The sequence below is a fragment of the Pristiophorus japonicus genome, unplaced genomic scaffold (assembly GCF_044704955.1).
Source record: "Pristiophorus japonicus isolate sPriJap1 unplaced genomic scaffold, sPriJap1.hap1 HAP1_SCAFFOLD_391, whole genome shotgun sequence".
Taxonomy (NCBI): domain Eukaryota; kingdom Metazoa; phylum Chordata; class Chondrichthyes; family Pristiophoridae; genus Pristiophorus; species Pristiophorus japonicus.
Genome location: NW_027253772.1, coordinates 284,942 through 309,184, shown reverse-complemented (window position 1 = coordinate 309,184; position 24,243 = coordinate 284,942). Strand labels below are relative to the sequence as shown.

The 24,243-nt window shown below is 52.6% G+C and overlaps 1 protein-coding gene across 1 annotated transcript in view; it reads left to right on the top strand.

Moving 5' to 3' along the window:
- Positions 1 to 24,243, top strand: part of LOC139250568 (active breakpoint cluster region-related protein-like) — a 76,775-nt gene that overhangs the window by 49,138 nt on the left and 3,394 nt on the right. The window contains exons 6-10 of the mRNA XM_070872962.1: positions 5,850 to 5,909; positions 7,607 to 7,716; positions 10,460 to 10,599; positions 11,958 to 12,092; positions 16,332 to 16,437. Coding sequence (XP_070729063.1) covers positions 5,850 to 5,909; positions 7,607 to 7,716; positions 10,460 to 10,599; positions 11,958 to 12,092; positions 16,332 to 16,437 — 551 coding nt within the window. The remainder of the gene's footprint in view (positions 1 to 5,849; positions 5,910 to 7,606; positions 7,717 to 10,459; positions 10,600 to 11,957; positions 12,093 to 16,331; positions 16,438 to 24,243) is intronic.

Genomic DNA, 24,243 nt, shown 5'->3' with positions numbered 1-24,243 from the left:
ACATTTATCCACATTATACTTCATCTGCCATGCATTTGCCCACTCACCTAACCTATCCAAGTCACTCTGCAGCCTCATAGCATCCTCCTCGCAGCTCACACTGCCAACCAACTTAGTGTCATCCGCAAATTTGGAGATACTACATTTAATCCCCTCGTCTAAATCATTAATGTACAATGTAAACAGCTGGGGCCCCAGCACAGAACCTTGCGGTACCCCACTAGCCATTCTGAAAAGTCCCCATTTACTCCTACTCTTTGCTTCCTGTCTGACAACCAGTTCTCAATCCATGTCAGCACACTACCCCCAATCCCATGTGCTTTAACTTTGCACATTAATCTCTTGTGTGGGACCTTGTCGAAAGCCTTCTGAAAGTCCAAATATACCACATCAACTGGTTCTCCCTTGTCCACTCTACTGGAAACATCCTCAAAAAATTCCAGAAGATTTGTCAAGCATGATTTCCCTTTCACAAATCCATGCTGACTTGGACCTATCATATTACCTCTTTCCAAATGCACTGCTATGACATCCTTAATAATTGATTCCATCATTTTACTCACTACCGATGTCAGGCTGACCGGTCTATAATTCCCTGTTTTCTCTCTCCCTCTTTTTTTAAAAAGTGGGGTTACATTGGCTACCCTCCACTCCATAGGAACTGATCCAGAGTCAATGGAATGTTGGAAAATGACTGTCAATGCATCCACTATTTCCAAAGCCACCTCCTTAAGTACTCTGGGATGCAGTCCATCAGGCCCTGGGGATTTATCGGCCTTCAAACCCATCAATTTCCCCAACACAATTTCCCGACTAATAAGGATTTCCCTCAGTTCCTCCTCCTTACTAGACCCTCCGACCCCTTTTATATCCGGGTATCTGGGCATCTGTTATTCTATATATAAACCCCCCGAACTCCTAGATTAGATTCCAGCCTGTAACTCACTCCCGGGTATCTGTTATTCTGTATATAAACCCCCGAACCTCTCAATTAGATTCCATCCTGTAACCCACTCCCGGGTATCTGTTATTCTATATATAAACCCCCCGAACCCCTCGATTAGATTCCAGCCTGTAACTCACGCCCGGGTATCTGTTATTCTATGTATAAACTCCCCGAACCCCTCGATTAGATTCCAGCCTGTAACTCACTCCCGGGTATCTGTTATTCTATATATAAACCCCCCAAACCCCTCAATTAGATTCCAGCCTGTAACTCACTCCCGGGTATCTGTTATTCTATATATAAACCCCGCAAACCCCTCGATTAAGTTTCAGCCTGTAACACTCTCGGGTATCTGTTATTCTATATATAAACACCCCTGAACCCCTCGATTAGATTCCAGCCTGTAACTCACTCCTGGGTATCTGTTATTCTATATATAAACCCCAGAACCCCTCGATTAGATTCCAGCCTGTAACTCACTCCCAGGTATCCGCTATTCTATATATAAACCCCACGAACCCCTCGATTAGATTCCAATCCTGTAACTCACTCCCAGGTATCCGCTATTCTATATATAAACCCCCCGAACCCCTCGATTAGATTCCAGCCTGTAACTCACTCCCAGGTATCCGCTATTCTATATATAAACCCCCTGATCCCTCGATTAGATTCCAGTCTGTAACTCACTCCCGGGTATCTGTTATTCTATATATAAACCCCCGAAACCCTCGATTTGATTCCAGCCTGTAACTCACTCCTGGGTATCTGTTATTTGATATATAAAACCCCCTGAACCCCTCGATTAGATTCCAGCCTGTAACTCACTCCCGGGTATCTGTTATTCTGTATATAAATCCCCCAAACCCCTCGATTAGATTCCATCCTGTAACCCACTCCCAGGTATCTGTTATTCTATATATAAACCCCGAAATTCATTGATTAGATTCCAGCCTGTAACTCACTCCCGGCTATTTGTTATTCTATATATAAACCCCCCGAATCCCTCGATTAGATTCCAATCTGTAACTCACTCCCGGGTATCTGTTATTCTATATATAAACCCCCCGAACCCCTCGATTAGATTCCAGCCTGTAACTCACTCCCGGGTATCTGATATTCTATATATAAACCCCGCAAAACCCTCGATCAGATTCCAGCCTGTAACACTCTCGGGTATCTGTTATTCTATATATAACACCCCTGAACCCCTCGATTAGATTCCAGCCTGTAACTCACAATCGGGTATCTGTTATTCTATATATAAACCCCCCGAACCCCTCGATTAGATTCCAGCCTGTAACTCACTCCCGGGTATCCGTTATTCTATATATAAACCCCCCGAACCCCTTGATTATATTGCTGCCTGTAACTCACTCCCGGGTATCTGTTATTCTATATATAAACCCCCTGAACCCATCGATTAGATTCCAGTCTGTAACTCACTCCCGGGTATCTGTTGTTCTATATATAAACCCACGAAACCCTCGATTTGATTCCAGCCTGTAACTCACTCTCGGGTATCAGTTATTCTATATATAAACCCCCGAACCCCTCGATTAGATTCCAGCCTGTAACTCACTCCCGGGTATCTGTTATTCTATATATAAACCTCCGAACCCCTCGATTAGATTCCAGCCTGTAACTCATTACCGGGTATCTGTTATTCGATATATAAAACCCCCTGAACCCCTCGATTAGATTCCAGTCTGTAACTCACTACCGGGTATCTGTTATTCGATATATAAAACCCCCTGAACCCCTCGATTAGATTCCAGTCTGTAACTCACTACCGGGTATCTATTATTCTACATATAATACCCCAAACCCCTCGATTAGATTCCATCCTATAACCCACTCCCGGGTATCTGTTATTCTATATATAAATCCCCCGAACCCCTCGATTAGATTCTAGCCTGTAACTCACGCCCGGGTTTCTGTTATTCTGTATATAAACCCCCCGAATCCCTCGATTAGATTCCAGCCTGTAACTCACTCCCGGGTATCTGTTATTCTATATATAAACTCCCCGATCCCCTCGATTAGATTCCAGCCTGTAACTCACTCTCGGGTATCTGTTATTGTATATATAAAACCCGAATCCTTCGATTATATTCCAGCCTGTAACTCACTCCCGGGTATCGGTTATTCTATATATAAACCCCAGAACCCCTCGATTAGATTCCAGTCGATGACTAACTCCCGGATATCTGTTATCCTATATATAAACCCCCCCCCGAACCCCTCGATTAGATTCCAGCTTGTAACTCACTCCTGGGTATCGGTTATCCTATATATAAACCCCCCCCAAACCCCTCGATTAGATTCCAGCCTGTAACTCACTCCCGGGTATCTGTTATTCTATATATAAACCCCCCGAACCCGTCGAGTAGATTCCAGTCTGTAACTCACTCCCAGGTATCTGTTATCCTATATATAAACCCCCGAATCCATCGATTAGATTCCAGTCTGTAACTCACTCCCAGGTATCTGTTATTCTATATATAAACCCCCGAATCCCTCGATTAGATTCCAGTCTGTAACTCACTCCCAGGTATCTGTTATCCTATATATAAACCCCCGAACCCCTCGATTAGATTCCAGCCTGTAACTCACTCCCAGGTATCGGTTATTCCACATATAAACCCCCGAACTCCTCGATTAGATTCCAGCCTGTAACTCACTCCCGGGTATCTGTTATTCTATATATAAACCCCCCCGAACCCCTCGATTAGATTCCAGTCTGTAACTCACTCCTGGGTATCGGTTATTCTATATATAAACCCCCGAACCCCTCGATTAGATTCTAGCCTGTAACTGACTCCCGAGTATCTGTTATTCTATATATAAACCCCCGAACCCCTCGATTAGATTCCAGCCTGTAACTCACTCCCGGGTATCTGTTATTCTATATATAAATCCCCCGAACCCCTCGATTAGATTGCAGCCTGTAATTCACTCCTGGGTGTCTGTTATTCTATATATAAACGCCCCGAACCCCTCGATTAGATTCCAGCCTGTAACTCACTCCCGGGTATCTGTTATTCTATATATAAACCCCCCGAACCCTTCGATTAGATTCCAGCCTGTAACACTCTCCCGGGTATCTGTTATTCTATATATAAACCCCTCTGAGCCCCTCGATTAGATTCCAGCCTGTAACTCACTCCGGGTATCTGTTATTCTATATATAAACCCCCCGAACCCCTCGATTAGATTCCAGCCTGTAACTCACTCCCGGGTATCTGTTATTCTATATATAAACGCCCCGAACCCCTCGATTAGATTCCAGCCTGTAACTCACTCCCGGGTATCTGTTATTCTATATATAAACCCCCCGAACCCTTCGATTAGATTCCAGCCTGTAACACTCTCCCGGGTATCTGTTATTCTATATATAAACCCCTCTGAGCCCCTCGATTAGATTCCAGCCTGTAACTCACTCCGGGTATCTGTTATTCTATATATAAACCCCCACAACCCCTCGATTAGATTCCAGCCTGTAACTCACTCCCGGGTATCTGTTTTTCTATATATGAACCCCTCTGAGCCCCTCGATTAGATTCCAGCCTGTAACTCACTCCGGGTATCTGTTATTCTATATATAAACCCCCCGAACCCCTCGATTAGATTCCAGCCTGTAACTCACTCCCGGGTATCTGTTATTCTATATATAAACCCCCGAACCCCTCGATTATATTCCAGCCTGTAACTCATTCCCGGGTATCTGTTATTCCACATATAAACCCCTCCGAGCCCCTCGATTAGATTCCAGCCTGTAACTCACTCCCAGGTATCTGTTCTATATATAAACCCCCGAGCCCCTCGTTTAGATTCCAGCCTGTAACTCACTCCCAGGTATCTGTTCTATATATAAACCCCTGAACCCCTCGATTAGATTCCAGCCTGTAACTCACTCCCGGGTATCTGTTATTCTATATATAAACCCCTGAACCCCTCGATTAGATTCCAGCCTGTAACTCACTCCCGGGTATCTGTTATTCTATATATAAACCCCTGAACCCCTCGATTAGATTCCAGTCTGTAACTCACTCCCGGGTATCTGTTATTCTATATATAAACCCCCCGAACCCCTCGATTAGATTCCAGCCTGTAACTCACTCCCGGGTATCTGTTATTCTATATATAAACCCCTGAACCCCTCGATTAGATTCCAGCCTGTAACTCACTCCCGGGTATCTGTTATTCTATATATAAACCCCTGAACCCCTCGATTAGATTCCAGTCTGTAACTCACTCCCGGGTATCTGTTATTCTATATATGAACCCCTCCGAGCCCCTCGATTAGATTCCAGCCTGTAACTCAATCCCGGGTATCTGTTATTCTATATATAAACCCCCCGAACCCCTCGATTAGATTCCAGCCTGTAACTCACTCCCGGGTATCTGTTATTCTATATATAAACCCCCGAACCCCTCGATTAGATTCCAGCCTGTAACTCATTCCCGGGTATCTGTTATTCTATATATAAACCCCTGAACCCCTCGATTAGATTCCAGCCTGTAACTCATTCCCGGGTATCTGTTATTCTATATATAAACCCCTGAACCCCTCGATTAAATTCCAGCCTGTAACTCATTCCCGGGTATCTGTTATTCTATATATAAACCCCTGAACCCCTCGATTAGATTCCAGCCTGTAACTCACTCCCGGGTATCTGTTATTCTATATATAAACCCCTGAACCCCTCGATTAGATTCCAGTCTGTAACTCACTCCCGGGTATCTGTTATTCTATATATAAACCCCTGAACCCCTCGATTAGATTCCAGTCTATAAATCATGTGCCGGGTTTTCTGTTGTGTATAGAAGCTCTTTTCTTCTCCCCACAGTCTCTGGAGTTTTGTTGACTGATTTCTCATCTGTTGTTTTCCTTCACTGATAGCTCAACCCCAAGAACCTACAATCTAAGGAGTGGAAGGAGAGTTTAATCAGGATGAATGGGGTAAGACGCCTCCTTTGCCGTGGTCTCGGTGGGCGATTGGTGCTTTGACAGTTCGATGGTTGGCGATTCGGCCTGGTGTTTGGGAGCCTTTACCTTAGGCCCCGGTTAGGCTGCCATCTGCTGACGGAGTGCCAGCACTGCAAGTAAATGTTTGACCCGGAGATCAAGGGCCGTGGGCCCTGTCAGACCCAAACCCCGAATGTCCGCGAGTCTCCGGGAATTGCAGAGTTGCCACGTTACCGAGGGCCTTCAGTTATGTGGGGAGATTGGAGAAGCTGGGGTTGTTCTCCTTGGAGCAGAGAAGGTAATATCTCCAAGTTTGCAGATGACACTAAGCTGGGTGGCGGTGTGAGCTGTGAGGAGGATGCTAAGAGGCTGCAGGGTGATTTGGACAGGTTAGGTGAGTGGGCAAATACATGGCAGATGCAGTATAATGTGGATAAATGTGAGGTTATCCATTTTAGTGACAAAAACAGGAAGGCAGAATATTATCTGAATGGTGACAGATTAGGAAAAGGGGAGGGGCAACGAGACCTGGGTGTCATGGTACATCAGTCACTGAAAGTTGGCATGCAGGTACAGCAGGCGGTGAAGAAGGCAAATGGCATGTTGGCCTTCGTAGCGAGGAGATTTGAGTACAGGGGCAGGGAGGTGTTGCTACAGTTGTACAGGGCCTTGGTGAGGCCACACCTGGAGTATTGTGTACAGTTTTGGTCTCCTAATCTGAGGAAGGACATTCTTGCTATTGAGGGAGTGCAGCGAAGGTTCACCAGACTGATTCCCGGGATGGCAGGACTGACATATGACGAGAGCCTGGATCGACTAGGCTTATATTCACTGGAATTTAGAAGAATGAGAGGGGATCTCATAGAAACATATAAAATTCTGACGGGACGGGACAGGTTAGATGCAGGAAGAATGTTCCCAATGTTGGGGAAGTCCAGAACCAGGGGACACAGTCTAAGGATAAGGGGTAAGCCATTTAGGACCGAGATGAGGAGAAACTTCTTCACCCAGAGAATTGTGAACCTGTGGAATTCTCTACCACAGAGAGTTGTTGAGGCCAGTTCGTTAGATATATTCAAGAGGGAGTTAGATGTGGCCCTTACGGCTAAAGGGATCAAGGGGTATGGAGAGAAAGCAGGAAAGGGGTACTGAGGTGAATGATCAGCCATGATCTTATTGAATGGCGGTGCAGGCTCGAAGGGCCGAATGGCCTGCTCCTGCACCTATTGTCTATGTTTCTATGTCTGTCCTCCCAGGGGATTTGTCGGATCTTGCGTTGGTTGTTATTACATCAGTCACCCTCTAGGTGGAGCTCTAGCACTTTGCCCTTGTGAAGAATAGCGGGACAAAGTGGTCGCTGGCCTGAGAGTTTGAGGAGGAACCACTCGCCCAGCCCACCATCCGATTGGCCTGGGAAGGCGGGGGACATGCTCCGCGAGCACGGGCCGTTCGGGCGACCAATGGCGGGGGGTGCTTGGGGCCGAGGCAGGAGGCCATGTGATGAAGCCCCCTGGCACACGTCCCACCATGGGCGCCCCAAGGAGATGCCCACGGGAGATGTCCGCTCGTGGCCCAGTTTGCGGACTGGAGCGGGCGGGGTCGCCCGCTGGGGTGGAGGGGGGGTGGGGGCGGTGTGAGGGGCGGGTTACCACTCTGCCCTCAGTGATTCCCACTCTCCTCCCATTTCCCAGCACGAGCTGAACTGCTCCATGAAGTACCTGCACCAGAGCCTCAGCCAACTGGACCAACTGACCGGTGCTCCACGCGGGATCTTTGGTGTTCCCATCAGCATCGTCACATAGTGAGTACTGATCCCGCCCACACGCAGAGAAACAGGGGCCGACCGAGTACAGGCCCCGGCTCCTTACAGTGTGAGAACAATCCCAGTGGTCCCAGCTCCCCTTCCCATTCACTGTCTGAATCCCAGAGGTCCCAGCTCCCCTTCCCATTCACTGTCTGAATCCCAGTGGGCCCAACTCCCCTTCCCATTCACTCCCACAATCCCAGTCGTCCCAGCTCCCCTTCCCATTCACTCCCTCAATCCCAGTCGTCCCAGCTCCCCTTCCCATTCACTGTCTGAATCCCAGTGGTCCCAACTCCCCTTCCCATTCACTCCCTCAATCCCAGTGTTCCCAGCTCCCCTTCCCATTCACTGTCTGAATCCCAGTCGTCCCAGCTCCCCTTCCCATTCACTGTCTGAATCCCAGTCGTCCCAGATCCCCTTCCTATTCACTCCCACAATCCCAGTGGTCCCAGCTCCCCTTCCCATTCACTCCCTCAATCCCAGTCGTCCCAGCTCCCCTTCCCATTCACTCCCTCAATCCCAGTGGTCCCAGCTCCCCTTCCCATTCACTCCCTCAATCCCAGTCATCCCAGCTCCCCTTCCCATTCACTCCCTCAATCCCAGTCATCCCAGCTCCCCTTCCCATTCACTCCCTCAATCCCAGTCGTCCCAACACCCCTTCCCATTTACTCCCTCAATCCCAGTCGTCCCAACACCCCTTCCCATTCACTCCCACAATCCCAGTCATCCCAACACCCTTTCCCATTCACTCCCTCAATCCCAGTCATCCCAGCTCCCCTTCTCATTCACTCCCACAATCCCAGTCGTCCCAACTCCCCTTCCCATTCACTCCCTCAATCCCAGTCATCCCAGCTCCCCTTCCCATTCAATCCCACAATCCCAGTCGTCCCAGCTCCCCTTCCCATTCACTCCCACAATCCCAATCGTCCCAGCTCCCCTTCCCATTCACTCCCTCAATCCCAGTCGTCCCAACTCCCCTTCCCATTCACTCCCTCAATCCCAGTCGTCCCAACTCCCCTTCCCATTCACTCCCACAATCCCAGTCGTTCCAACTCCCCTTCCCATTCACTCCCACAATCCCAGTGGTCCCAAATCCCCTTCCCATTCACTCCCACAATCCCAGTCGTCCCAACTCCCCTTCCCATTCACTCCCTCAATCCCAGTGGTCCCAGCTCCCCTTCCCATTCACTCCCACAATCCCAATGGCCCCGACTACCCTTCCCATTCACTCCCTCAATCCCAGTCGTCCCAGCTCCCCTTCCCATTCACTCCCTCAATCCCAGTCATCCCAGCTCCCCTTCCCATTCACTCCCTCAATCCCAGTCGTCCCAGCTCCCCTTCCCATTCACTCCCACAATCCCAATCGTCCCAGCTCCCCTTCCCATTCACTCCCTCAATCCCAGTCGTCCCAACTCCCCTTCCCATTCACTCCCTCAATCCCAGTCGTCCCAACTCCCCTTCCCATTCACTCCCACAATCCCAGTCGTTCCAACTCCCCTTCCCATTCACTCCCACAATCCCAGTGGTCCCAAATCCCCTTCCCATTCACTCCCACAATCCCAGTCGTCCCAACTCCCCTTCCCATTCACTCCCTCAATCCCAGTGGTCCCAGCTCCCCTTCCCATTCACTCCCACAATCCCAATGGCCCCGACTACCCTTCCCATTCACTCCCTCAATCCCAGTCGTCCCAGCTCCCCTTCCCATTCACTCCCTCAATCCCAGTCATCCCAGCTCCCCTTCCCATTCACTCCCTCAATCCCAGTCATCCTAACTCCCCTTCCCATTCACTCCCACAATCCCAATGGCCCCGACTACCCTTCCCATTGATTCCCACAATCCCAATGGCCCCGACTACCCTTCCCATTCATTCCCACAATCCCAATTGACCCAACTCCCCCTCCCATTCACTCCCACAATCTCAATGGTACCAACTCCCCTTCCCCTTCACTCCCATAATCCCAATGGATCCAAGTGCCCTTCCCATTCACTCCCACTGTACACAATCCCAATGGACTCAACCCCTTCCCATTCACTCCCACTGTACACAATCCCAATGGACTCAACCCCTTCCCATTCACTCCCACTGTACACAATCTCAATGGACTCAACCCCTTCCCATTCACTCCCACTGTACACAATCCCAATGGACTCAACCCCTTCCCATTCACTCCCACTGTACACAATCCCAATGGACTCAACCCCTTCCCATTCACTCCCACTGTACACAATCCCAATGGATTCAACCCCTTCCCATTCACTCCCACTGTACACAATCCCAATGGACCCAACCCCTTCCCATTCACTCCCACTGTACACAATCCCAATGGACCCAACCCCTTCCCATTCACTCCCACTGTACACAATCCCAATGGACCCAACCCCTTCCCATTCACTCCCACTGTACACAATCCCAATGGACCCAACCCCTTCCCATTCACTCCCACTGTACACAATCCCAATGGACCCAACCCCTTCCCATTCACTCCCACTGTACACAATCCCAATGGACCCAACCCCTTCCCATTCACTCCCACTGTACACAATCCCAATGGACCCAACCCCTTCCCATTCACTCCCACTGTACACAATCCCAATGGACCCAACCCCTTCCCATTCACTCCCACTGTACACAATCCCAATGGACCCAACCCCTTCCCATTCACTCCCACTGTAGCAAATCTGATTAACTCCGATCTGTTCTGTCTCCTTCTCTCCCGTCTCGCTGCCTCTCCCGGGCAGCCGGGACCGTAGCCGGATCCCTCTCATCGTGCGGCACTGCGTGGAGGACGTGGAGAGACGCGGCCTGGACGAGCTGGGAATCTACCGAGTGTCCGGCATCGCGACCGATGTGCAGATGCTGAAGGCGGCCTTTGACAGCGGTGAGTGCGATGGGTGACTAGGCACTGCCGCCCGATCGGTTCGCCCGTCTGCAGGTACCCCGCGTTCCGATGGTACCACTCCCCACCCTCCCCCGGAACTCCGGCAGGCTTGTTGGCGATGACCGTCACGGTCGAATAGCCCACCGGCTTTCAATGCCCCTTCACCACCCCGCCCCCGCACGTGGCACAGCCAACTTGTCGCGTTGGGTGAGGCCTCCCTTGGCCGGCTGGACGCCCCAACCATCTGGCAAGTCTGAAATAAAGACAAAAGGGTTTGGCGACGATGACGGGAGGAAAGTGATGTGCCGCCATTTACATTCCACCTCAGAGAGCAGGTCAAACCCTCAGCTTTAATGTCTCATCCGAGAAACTGCCCCTCCCACAGTGCGGCTCTCCCTCAGTACTGCCCCTCTGACAGTGCGGCTCTCCCTCAGTACCGCCCCTCTGACAGTGCGGCTCTCCCTCAGTACCGCCCCTCTGACAGTGCGGCTCTCCCTCAGTACCGCCCCTCTGACAGTGCGGCTCTCCCTCAGTACTGCCCCTCCGACAGTGCGGCTCTCCCTCAGTACTGCCCCTCCGACAGTGCAGCTCTCCCTCAGTACTGCCCCTCCGACAGTGCGGCGCTCCCTCAGTACTGCCCCTCCGACAGTGCGGCACTCCCTCAGTACTGCCCCTCCGACAGTGCGGCACTCCCTCAGTACTGCCCCTCCGACAGTGCGGCTCTCCCTCAGTACTGCCCCTCCGACAGTGCGGCACTCCCTCAGTACTGCCCCTCCGACAGTGCGGCGCTCCCTCAGTACTGCCCCTCCGACAGTGCGGCACTCCCTCAGTACTGCCCCTCCGACAGTGCGGCACTCCCTCAGTACTGCCCCTCCGACAGTGCGGCACTCCCTCAGTACTGCCCCTCCGACAGTGCGGCACTCCCTCAGTACTGCCCCTCCGACAGTGCGGTGCTCCCTCAGTACTGCCCCTCCGACAGTGCGGCACTCCCTCAGTACTGTCCCTCCCACAGTGCGGCGCTCCCTCAGTACTGCCCCTCCGACAGCGCGGCACTCCCTCAGTACTGCCCCTCCGACAGTGCGGCACTCCCTCAGTACTGCCCCTCCGACAGTGCGGCACTCCCTCAGTACTGCCCCTCCGACAGTGCGGCGCTCCCTCAGTACTGCCCCTCCGACAGCACTGCCGACCCCTGAATGTTGGGCCCGGGGAATCTGGGCCTTGGATCTGTGGGGTGAGACTGGAAGCCGGGACCTCTGACTCTGAGACGGAGCGAGTGACAGTGGGCAGGAGGACGGACGGGGCCAGGCTCGATGTTTCCAATCTGATCCCTGCTCCTTTTCTCCCCGCTCCCCGCACAGATGGCAGAGAGGCCTTGGCCAGACTGAGGGACTGCGACATTCATGTGGTGGCCGGAACGCTGAAGCTGTACCTGCGGGAGCTGCCCGAGCCTCTGCTCACCGATGGGCTCATTCCCTCCTTTGTGGACGCTGTGGGTAGGTGGATGCACTGAGAGTCGGGATAAATAAGAACATCAGAAATAGGAGCAGGAGTCGGCCATTCGGCCCCTCGAGCCTGCTCCGCCATTCAATACCATCATGGCTGATCCGATCATGGACTCAGCTCCACTTCCCCGCCCGCCCCCTTATCCCCTTATCGGTTAAGAAACTGTCTATCTCCACCTTAAATATATTCAATGTCCCAGCCTCCACAGCTCTCTGGGGCAGAGAATTCCACAGATTTACAACCCTCCGAGAGAAGAAATTCCTCCTCATCTCAGTTTTAAATGGGCGGCCCCTTGTTCTAAGACCATGCCCCCTAGTTCTAGTCTCCCCCATCAGAGGGAACATCCTCTCTGCATCCACCTTGTCGAGCCCCCTCATAATCTGATACGTTTCGATAAGATCACCTCTCATTCTTCTGAATTCCAATGAGTAGAGGCCCCAACCTCCTCAACCTTTCCTCATAAGTCAACCCCCTCATCCCCGGAATCAACCGAGTGAACCTTCTCTGAACTGCCTCCAAAGCAAGTGTATCCTTTCGTAAATACGGAGACCAAAACTGCACGCAGTACTCCAGGTGTGGCCTCACCAATACCCTGTATAACTGGAGCAGGACTTCTCTGCTTTTATACTCTATCCCCCTTTGCAATAAAGGCCAAGATACCATTGGCCCTTCCTGATCACTTGCTGTACCTGCATACTAACCTTTTGTGTTTCATGCACAAGTAACCCCCAGGTCCCGCTGTACTGCGGCACTTTGTAATCTTTCTCCATTTAAATAATAACTTGCTCTTTGATTTTTTTTTCTGCCAAAGTGCATGACCTCACACTTTCCAACATTATACTCCATCTGACAAATTTTTGCCCACTCACTGAGCCTGTCTATGTCCTTTTACAGATATTTTGTGTCCTCCTCACACATTGCTTTTCCTCCCATCTTTGTATCGTCAGCAAACTTGGCTACATTACACTCGGTCCCTTCTTCCAAGTCGTTAATATAGATTGTAAATAGTTGGGGTCTATGTGCGAGGTTGCAGCCCCTGTTCCAATATCTGAAGGGGCTGCTCCTCAAATTCTGGTTTGCACTTCAGTCCCACTCTCCTGATCTTTGGGGACCCCTGTGCGGAGGGGAACGGGTAGGTCCGAGGGCCTCCTCGTAGGCCTGCTCCTGGGCCTGGCCAAGGTGGGCCATCAGCCGGTTCGGGCAGCGGGCGGTCGAGGGGGTCGTTCAGGCCCCGACTGCCCGCCTCTCGTCCGCGGTTACATCCGAGCCAGGGGTGTCCCTGGAGATGGAGCACGCGGTGTCCACCGGTACGCTCACGGCCTTCCGCGAGAGGTGGGCGCCGGAGGGACTGGAGTGCGTCGTCGCCCCCGGCAACCAAATTTTAACTTGAATTCGTTTACTGTCAAAAGTTTAATTGGTTAATTGTGTCGATTTTTGTGCCCCCCCCCACCCCCTCTCTCTAATAAGGGGGCACTTGTATCAATGTTTGAACTTTAAAATAGTTGTGAGCCAGACCGCGTTACTGTCGCTCGTTCCCAGGGACGTTGGCCGGACCGATTGTTGTCCATTCCCTCGAGTTGCCCCTCGCTGGGCCCCTTCCGGAGACAAGGGGTGTCCAACCACCTGGGTGCGCGACGGGAGTCACGTGTCGACCCGGACCGGGTCGGGACGGCAGGTTTCATAAGGAACACGAAGAATGAGGAGCAGAATTCGGCCATTCGGCCCATCGAGCCTGCTCCGCCGTTCAGTGAGATCGCGGCTGACCTTCGACCTCGACCGCACTTTCCCGCCCGATCGCCCCACGCCCCTCCATTCGCTCAGGGAGGGATGGCCGTCGGCCAGTTGCCTTTCTCTTCAATAAATTCTCAGCATGTGGGCGTCGCTGGTAAGGCCCAGCATTTATCGCCCGTCCCTCGTGGTGAGCCCCCTTCTTGAACCGCTGCAGTCCCGTGTGGTGAAGGTGCTCCCACAGTGCTGTTAGGGAGGGAGTTCCAGGATTGTGACCCAGCGACGATGGAGGAACGGCCGATATATTTCCCAAGTGGGGATGGTGTGTGACTGGGAGGGGAACGTGGAGATGGTGGTGTTCCCATGGACCTGCTGCCCTTGACCTTCTGGGCGGTAGAGGCCGCGGGTTTGCTGCCGGAGAAGCCTTGGCCAGTTGCCACGGTGCATCTTGTGGATGGTACACACTGCAGCCAGGGGGCGCCGGTGGTGGAGGGAGTGAGTGTTGAAGGTGGTGGGGAGCGTGTCGATCGAGCGGGGCTGCTTTGTCCTGGATGGTGTCGAGCTTCTCGAGTGTTTGTTGGAGCTGCAACTCATCCAGGCAAGTGGAGAGTGTTCCATCACACTCCTGACTTGTGCCTTGTCGATGGTGGGAAGGCTTTGGGGAGTCAGGAGGTGAGACACATGACTCATTATCATCATCGTCATCACCGGCAGTCCCTCGGAATCGAGGAAGACTTGCCTCCACTCTTCGGCAGGGATGTTACGGAGGTTTAGTTACGTTGTGGATACGTGGTCGGAAGCTCATTTCAGGGTCAAATATGTTGCTGGACAAGTAACGTGACCACGATACAACCGTACACCCGCCTGACCAATAAACCCCATTCAGGAGCATCGATTCCTGAACCATTCCTCCACCGACTGTCCCTGATACCAGGATTCACCTCCAGCCACCAGTGTCTGGGCAGCGGGGGGGGGGTCTCGGGAGGGCCGAGATCCTCCCTCGGCTGGGTCGACAGGGCCGGACGCACAGCCGTGTCTGGCAGGCGTCTGGCCTAGCGTCTGGACGCCTGAGGGAAAGAGTGTTCGAAGACCAGGCCCTCAAATCCACCACCGAGCTCATGGTCTACAGGGCTGTGGTGATACCCGCCCTCCTGTATGGCTCAGAGACATGGACCATATACAGTAGACACCTCAAGTCGCTGGAGAGATACCACCAACGCTGTCTCCGCAAGATCCTGCAAATCCCCCGGGAGGACAGACGCACCAACGTTAGCGTCCTCGACCAGGCCAACATCCCCAGCATCGAAGCACTGACCACACTCGACCAGCTCCGCTGGGCAGGGCCACATTGTCCGCATGTCCCCCCAGACACGAGACTCCCCAAAGCAAGTTGCTCGACTCGGAACTCCTTCACGGCAAACGAGCCAAAGGTGGGCAGAGGAAACGTTACAAGGGACCACCCTCAAAGCCCCTCCCTGATATAAAGTGCAACATCCCCACTGACACCTGGGAGTCCCTGGGCCCAAAGACCAGTCCGCCCTCAGTGGAGGAAGTGCATCCGGGAGGGCGCTGAGCACCTCGTGTCTCGTCGCCGAGAGCGTGCAGAAACCAAGCACAGGCAGCGGAAGGAGCGTGCGGCAAACCAGTCCCACCCTCCCCTTCCCTCAACGTCTCTCTGTCCCACCTGTGACAGGGACTGTGGCTCTCGTATCGGACTGTTCAGTCACCTGAGAACTCATTTTAAGAGCGGAAGCAAATCTTCCTCGATTCCGAGGGACTGCTTATGATAATGATGACTCTCTACGGTCCTTGGTAAGTATTGTTCTGTACTGACTGTGCTGTATCCATCTTCTGTCAGCCGGTGCTCGGGTTCAACATATTGTTGGCCACTTATGATGGTTCATTTCCCAGCAAGCTTTGCTTTTTAGCTGTTCCCCATTTTAAAACCCATTTGTCAGCAAGTTTTACATGCATATAAGCGAATTTTATCCAAACGGTCAATTTTATCCCCTTACAATGCGATAGCCCCTGACAAATCCGACAGTTTCATGGTCCCTTTATCCTGGGTTTATCGTTACAAATTAATTCTTGCCCGCCGCGAAGGGATTTGAACTCACCGTCTCTGAGTCAGTTTCACAAGGCCTTTTCTTGGATGACTAACGTAACCGCGACGGCCAGGGTCGCAAGCAGCGAGCGGCTCCGAGAATTGGGCTGGGCCGCGAGGCCCCGTGCAGTCGAATAGCTGCCGGCCTGGCCACGCGCTCGGGGCGAAATTGACGTTCGCTGGCCAAAATAAACCCAATGGTGCTCTGAATCGAGGGTGACCAGATTCCACTTTTAAAATGAGTCCTCAGGTGACTGAACAGTGCGGAGCCTGGGGCCCAAGTGGGAGACAGCACCGTGGGCGGGAGAGATAGGGAGGAGTAGAGCAGGGAGGAAGGGGACGGGGAAACCAGTCCCATTCCTGCCCCCTTTCACCAGCAACTCTGCCCCATCCACAGCTCTGGAACAACCCGTTGCCAAGGAGAAGCGGATGACATCACTGCTGAACCAACTGCCCCAGCCGAACCTGAACACTTTCCTCTACTTGATGCAGCACTTAAAAAGGTAATACAGATCTTCAAATCACACTGACTGGTGTCTCTCAGTCCCCTCTCCCTCAGGGAGATATCTGTACACTGACTGGTGTCTCTCAGTTCCCTCTCCCTCAGGGAGATATCTGTACACTGACTGGTGTCTCTCAGTCCCCTCTCCCTCAGGGAGATATCTGTACACTGACTGGTGTCTCTCAGTCCCTCTCCCTCAGGGAGATATCTGTACACTGACCGGTGTCTCTCAGTCCCCTCTCCCTCAGGGAGATATCTGTACACTGACTGGTGTCTCTCAGTCCCCTCTCCCTCAGGGAGATATCTGTACACTGACTGATGTCTCTCAGTCCCCTCTCCCTCAGGGAGATATCTATACACTGACTGGTGTCTCTCAGTCCCTCTCCCTCAGGGAGATATCTATACACTGACTGGTGTCTCTCAGTCCCTCTCCCTCAGGGAGATATCTGTACACTGACTGGTGTCTCTCAGTCCCTCTCCCTCAGGGAGATATCTGTACACTGACTGGTGTCTCTCAGTCCCTCTCCCTCAGGGAGATATCTGTACACTGACTGATGTCTCTCAGTCCCCTCTCCCTCAGGGAGATATCTATACACTGACTGGTGTCTCTCAGTCCCTCTCCCTCAGGGAGATATCTGTACACTGACTGGTGTCTCTCAGTCCCTCTCCCTCAGGGAGATATCTGTACACTGACTGGTGTCTCTCAGTCCCTCTCCCTCAGGGAGATATCTGTACACTGACTGGTGTCTCTCAGTCCCTCTCCCTCAGGGAGATATCTGTACACTGACTGGTGTCTCTCAGTCCCCTCTCCCTCAGGGAGATATCTGTACACTGACTGGTGTCTCTCAGTCCCCTCTCCCTCAGGGAGATATCTGTACACTGACTGGTGTCTCTCAGTCCCCTCTCCCTCAGGGAGATATCTGTACACTGACTGGTGTCTCTCAGTCCCCTCTCCCTCAGAGAGATATCTGTACACTGACTGGTGTCTCTCAGTCCCCTCTCCCTCAGGGAGATATCTGTACACTGACTGGTGTCTCTCAGTCCCCTCTCTCTCAGGGAGATATCTGTACACTGACTGGTGTCTCTCAGTCCCCTCTCCCTCAGGGAGATATCTGTACACTGACTGGTGTCTCTCAGTCCCCTCTCACTCAGGGAGATATCTGTACACTGACTGTTGTCTCTCAGTCCCTCTCCGTCAGGGAGATATCTGTACACTGACTGGTGTCTCTCAGTCCCTCTCCCTCAGGGAGATATCTGTACACTGACTGGTGTCTCTCAGTCCTCTCTCCCTCAGGGAGATATCTGTACACTGACTGGTGTCTCTCAGTCCCTCTCCCTCAGGGAGATATCTGTACACTGACTGGTGTCTCTCAGTCCCTCTCCCTCAGGGATATATCTGTACACTGACTGGTGTCTCTCAGTCCTCTCTCCCTCAGGGAGATATCTGTACACTGACTGGTGTCTCTCAGTCCCTCTCCCTCAGGGAGATATCTGTACACTGACTGGTGTCTCTCAGTCCCCTCTCCCTCAGGGAGATATCTGTACACTGACTGGTGTCCCTCAGTCCCTCTCCCTCAGGGAGATATCTGTACACTGACTGGTGTCTCTCAGTCCCTCTCCCTCAGGGAGATATCTGTACACTGACTGGTGTCTCTCAGTCCTCTCTCCCTCAGGGAGATATCTGTACACTGACTGGTGTCTCTCAGTCCCTCTCCCTCAGGGAGATATCTGTACACTGACTGGTGTCTCTCAGTCCCTCTCCCTCAGGGATATATCTGTACACTGACTGCTGTCTCTCAGTACCCTCTCCCTCAGGGAGATATCTGTACACTGACTGGTGTCTCTCAGTCCCCTCTCCCTCAGGGAGTTATCTGTACACTGACTGGTGTCTCTCAGTCCCCTCTCCCTCAGGGAGTTATCTGTACACTGACTGGTGTCTCTCAGTCCCTCTCCCTCAGGGATATATCTGTACACTGACTGGTGTCTCTCAGTCCTCTCTCCCTCAGGGAGATATCTGTACACTGACTGGTGTCTCTCAGTCCCTCTCCCTCAGGGAGATATCTGTACACTGACTGGTGTCTCTCAGTCCCTCTCCCTCAGGGATATATCTGTACACTGACTGGTGTCTCTCAGTCCTCTCTCCCTCAGGGAGATATCTGTACACTGACTGGTGTCTCTCAGTCCCTCTCCCTCAGGGAGATATCTGTACACTGACTGGTGTCTCTCAGTCCCCTCTCCCTCAGGGAGATATCTGTACACTGACTGGTGTCCCTCAGTCCCTCTCCCTCAGGGAGATATCTGTACACTGACTGGTGTCTCTCAGTCCCTCTCCCTCAGGGAGATATCTGTACACTGACTGGTGTCTCTCAGTCCCTCTCCCTCAGGGATATATCTGTACACTGACTGGTGTCTCTCAGTCCTCTCTCCCTCAGGGAGATATCTGTACACTGACTGGTGTCTCTCAGTCCCTCTCCCTCAGGGAGATATCTGTACACTGACTGGTGTCTCTCAGTCCCTCTCCCTCAGGGATATATCTGTACACTGACTGCTGTCTCTCAGTACCCTCTCCCTCAGGGAGATATCTGTACACTGACTGGTGTCTCTCAGTCCCCTCTCCCTCAGGGAGATATCTGTACACTGACTGGTGTCTCTCAGTCCCCTCTCCCTCAGGGAGATATCTGTACACTGACTGGTGTCTCTCAGTCCCTCTCCCTCAGGGAGATATCTGTACACTGACTGGTGTCTCTCAGTCTCTCTCCCTCAGGGAGATATCTGTACACTGACTGGTGTCTCTCAGTCCCCTCTCTCAGGGAGATATCTGTACATTGACTGGAGTCTCTCAGTCCCTCTCCCTCAGGGAGATATCTGTACACTGACTGGTGTCCCTCAGTCCCTCTCCCTCAGGGAGATATCTGTACACTGACTGGTGTCTCTCAGTCCCTCTCCCTCAGGGAGATATCTGTACACTGACTGCTGTCTCTCAGTACCCTCTCCCTCAGGGAGATATCTGTACACTGACTGGTGTCTCTCAGTCCCCTCTCCCTCAGGGAGATATCTGTACACTGACTGGTGTCTCTCAGTCCCTCTCCATCAGGGAGATATCTGTACACTGACTGGTGTCTCTCAGTCCCCTCTCCCTCAGGGAGATATCTGTACACTGACTGGTGTCTCTCAGTCCCCTCTCCCTCAGGGAGATATCTGTACACTGACTGGTGTCTCTCAGTCCCCTCTCCCGCAGGGAGATATCTGTACACTGACTGGTGTCTCTCAGTCCCCTCTCCCTCAGGGAGATATCTGTACACTGACTGGTGTCTCTCAGTCCCTCTCCCTCAGGGGGATATCTGTACACTGCTGTCTCTCAGTCCCCTCTCCCTCAGGGAGATATCTGTACACTGACTGGTGTCTCTCAGTCCCCTCTCCCTCAGGGAGATATATGTACACTGACTGGTGTCTCTCAGACCCCTCTCCCTCAGGGATATCTATACATTGACTGGTGTCTCTCAGTCCCCTCTCCCTCAGGGATATCTGTCCACTGACTGGTGTCTCTCAGTCCCCTCTCTCTCAGGTAGATATCTGTACACTGACTGGTGTCTCTCAGTCCCCTCTCCCTCAGGGAGATATCTGTACACTGACTGGTGTCCCTCAGTCCCTCTCCCTCAGGGAGATATCTGTACACTGACTGGTGTCTCTCAGTCCCTCTCCCTCAGGGAGATATCTGTACACTGACTGGTGTCTCTCAGTCCCCTCTCTCAGGGAGATATCTGTACATTGACTGGAGTCTCTCAGTCCCTCTCCCTCAGGGAGATATCTGTACACTGACTGGTGTCCCTCAGTCCCTCTCCCTCAGGGAGATATCTGTACACTGACTGGTGTCTCTCAGTCCCTCTCCCTCAGGGAGATATCTGTACACTGACTGCTGTCTCTCAGTACCCTCTCCCTCAGGGAGATATCTGTACACTGACTGGTGTCTCTCAGTCCCTCTCCCTCAGGGAGATATCTGTACATTGACTGGAGTCTCTCAGTCCCCTCTCCCTCAGGGAGATATCTGTACACTGACTGGTGTCTCTCAGTCCCTCTCCCTCAGGGAGATATCTGTACATTGATTGGTGTCTCTCAGTCCCTCTCCCTCAGGGAGATATCTGTACACTGACTGGTGTCTCTCAGTCCCCTCTCCCTCAGGGAGATATCTGTACACTGACTGGTGTCTCTCAGTCCCCTCTCCCTCAGGTGGATATCTGTACACTGACTGGTGTCTCTCAGTCCCCTCTCCCTCAGGGAGATATCTGTACACTGACTGGTGTCTCTCAGTCCCCTCTCCCTCACGGAGATATCTGTACACTGACTGGTGTCTCTCAGTCCCCTCTCCCTCAGGTGGATATCTGTACACTGACTGGTGTCTCTCAGTCCCCTCTCCCTCAGGGAGATATCTGTACACTGACTGGTGTCTCTCAGTCCCCTCTCCCTCACGGAGATATCTGTACACTGACTGGTGTCTCTGAGTCCATCTCCCTCAGGGAGATATCTGTACACTGACTGGTGTCTCTCAGTCCCCTCTCCCTCAGGGAGATATCTGTACACTGTCTGGTGTCTCTCAGTCCCCTCTCCCTCAGGGAGATATCTGTACACTGACTGGTGTCTCTCAGTCCAACTCCCTCAGGGTGATATCTGTACACTGACTGGTGTCTCTCAGTCCCCTCTCCCTCAGGGAGATATCTGTACACTGACAGGTGTCTCTCAGTCCCCACTCCCTCAGGGAGATATCTGTTCACTGACTGGTGTCTCTCAGTCCCCTCTCCTTCAGGGAGATATCTGTACACTGACTGGTGTCACAAAGACCGTTCTCCATTCGGGACGTTATCTGTTAAGTGATACAGGGTTCTCGGGAACAGTAAGATAGATTGAGTTTAATATAGGGCAACGGGGAGAGAGCGGGGCAGTGGGATTAGTTTGGGATTGATACAGGGCTATGGGGAGAGAGTTGGACAGTGGGATTAGTTTGGCATTGATACAGGGCTATGGGGAGAGTGTGGGGCAGTGGGATTAGTGGGATTGATACAGGGCTATGGGGAGAGAGCAGGGCAGTGGGATTAGTTTGGGGATTGATACAGGGCTATCGGGAGAGAGCGGGTCAGTGGGATTAGTTTGGGGATTGATACAGGGCTATGGGGAGAGCGCGGGGCAGTGGGCTTAGTGGGATTGATACACGGCTATGGGGAGAGAGCGGGGCAGTGGGATTAGTTTGGGGATTGATACAGGGCTATGGGGAGAGAGTGGGGCTGTGGGATTAGTTTGGGGATTGATGCAGGGCTATGGGGAGAGAGTGGGGCTGTGGGATTAGTTTGGGGATTGATCCAGGACTATGGGGAGAGAGCGGGACAATGGGATTAGTTTGGGTTTGATCCAGGGCTATGGGGAGAGAGCGGGGCAGTGGGATTAGTTTGGGGATTGTTACAGGACTATGGGGAGAGGGCGGGGTTGTGGGATTAGTTTGGGGATTGTTACAGGGCTATGGGGAGAGAGCGGGGCAGTGGGATTAGTTTGGGGATTGATACAGGGCTATGGGGAGAGAGCGGGGCAGTGGGATTAGTTTGGGGATTGATACAGGGCTATAGGGAGAGAGTGGGGCTGTGGGATTAGTTTGGGGATTGATACAGGGCTATGGGGAGAGCGCGGGGCAGTGGGCTTAGTGGGATTGATACACGGCTATGGGGAGAGAGTGGGGCAGTGGGATTAGTGGGATTGATACAGGGCTATGGGGAGAGAGCAGGGCAGCGGGATTAGTTTGGGGATTGATACAGGGCTATCGGGAGAGAGCGGGTCAGTAGGATTAGTTTGGGGATTGATACAGGGCTATGGGGAGAGCGCGGGGCAGTGGGCTTAGTGGGATTGATACACGGCTATGGGGAGAGAGCGGGGCAGTGGGATTAGTTTGGGGATTGATACAGGGCTATGGGGAGAGAGTGGGGCTGTGGGATTAGTTTGGGGATTGATGCAGGGCTATGGGGAGAGAGTGGGGCTGTGGGATTAGTTTGGGGATTGATCCAGGACTATGGGGAGAGAGCGGGACAATGGGATTAGTTTGGGTTTGATCCAGGGCTATGGGGAGAGAGCGGGGCAGTGGGATTAGTTTGGGGATTGATACAGGGCTATGGGGAGAGAGTGGGGCTGTGGGATTAGTTTGGGGATTGATGCAGGGCTATGGGGAGAGAGTGGGGCTGTGGGATTAGTTTGGGGATTGATCCAGGGCTATGGGGAGAGAGCGGGGCAGTGGGATTAGTTTGGGGATTGTTACAGGGCTATGGGGAGAGAGCGGGGCAGTGGGATTAGTTTGGGGATTGATACAGGACTATGGGGAGAGAGCGGGGCAGTGGGATTAGTTTGCGGATTGTTACAGGGCTATGGGGAGAGAGCGGGGCAGTGGGATTAGTTTGGGGATTGTTACAGGGCTATTTGGAGAGAGGGCAGTGGGATTAGTTTGGGGATTGATACAGGGCTATGGGGAGAGAGCGGGGCAGTGGGATTAGTTTGGGGATTGATACAGGGCTGTGGGGAGAGAGCGGGGCAGTGGGATTAGTTGGGGATTGATACAGGGCTATGGGGAGAGAGCGGGTCAGTGGGATTAGTTGGGGATTGATACAGGGCTATGGGGAGAGAGCGGGGCAGTGGGATTTGTTTGGGGATTGATGCAGGGCTATGGGGAGATAGTGGGGCTGTGGGATTAGTTTGGGGATTGATCCAGGGCTATAGGGAGAGAGCGGGACAATGGGATTAGTTTGGGTTTGATCCAGGGCTATGGGGAGAGAGCGGGGCAGTAGGATTAGTTTGGGGATGGCTACAGGGCTATGGGGAGAGAGCAGGGCAGTGGGATTAGTTTGGGGATTGTTACAGGGCTATGGGGAGAGAGCGGGGCAGTGGGATTAGTTTGGGGATTGATACAGGGCTATGGGGAGAGAGGGCAGTGGGATTAGTTTGGGGATTGATACAGGGCTATGGGGAGAGAGCGGGGCAATGGGATTAGTTGGGGATTGATACAGGGCTATAGGGAGAGAGCGGGGCAGTGGGATTACTTTAGGGATTGATACAAGGCTATGGGGAGATAGCGGGGCAGTGGGATTAGTTTGGGGTTGTTACAGGGCTATGGGGAGAGAGCAGGGCAGTGAGATTAGTTTGGGATTGATACAGAGCTATGGAGAGAGAGCGGGGCAGTGGGATTAGTTTGGGATTGTTACAGGGCAATGGGGAGAGAGCGGGGCAGTGGGATTAGTTTGGGGATTGATACAGGGCTATGGGGAGAGAGCGGGGCAGTGGGATTAGTTTGGGGATTGATACAGGGCTATGGGGAGAGAGTGGGGCAGTGGGATTAGTTTGAGATTGATACAGAGCTATGGGGAGAGAGCGGGGCTGTGGGATTAGTTTGGGGATTGATACAGGGCTATGGGGAGAGAGCGGGGCAGTGGGATTAGTTTGGGGATTGATACAGGGCAATGGGGAGAGAGCGGGGCAGTGGGATTAGTTTGGGGATTGATACAGGGCTATGGGGAGAGAGCGGGGCAGTGGGATTAGTTTGGGATTGATACAGAGCTATGGGGAGACAGCGGGGCAGTGGGATTAGTTTGGGGATTGATACAGGGTTATGGGGAGAGAGCGGGTCAGTGGGATTAGTTTGGGGATTGATACAGGGCTATGGGGATAGAGCGGGGCAGTGGGATTAGTTTGGGGATTGATACAGGGCTATGGGGAGAGAGCGGGGCAGTGGGATTAGTTTGGGGATTGATACAGGGCTATGGGGAGAGAACGGGGCAGTGGG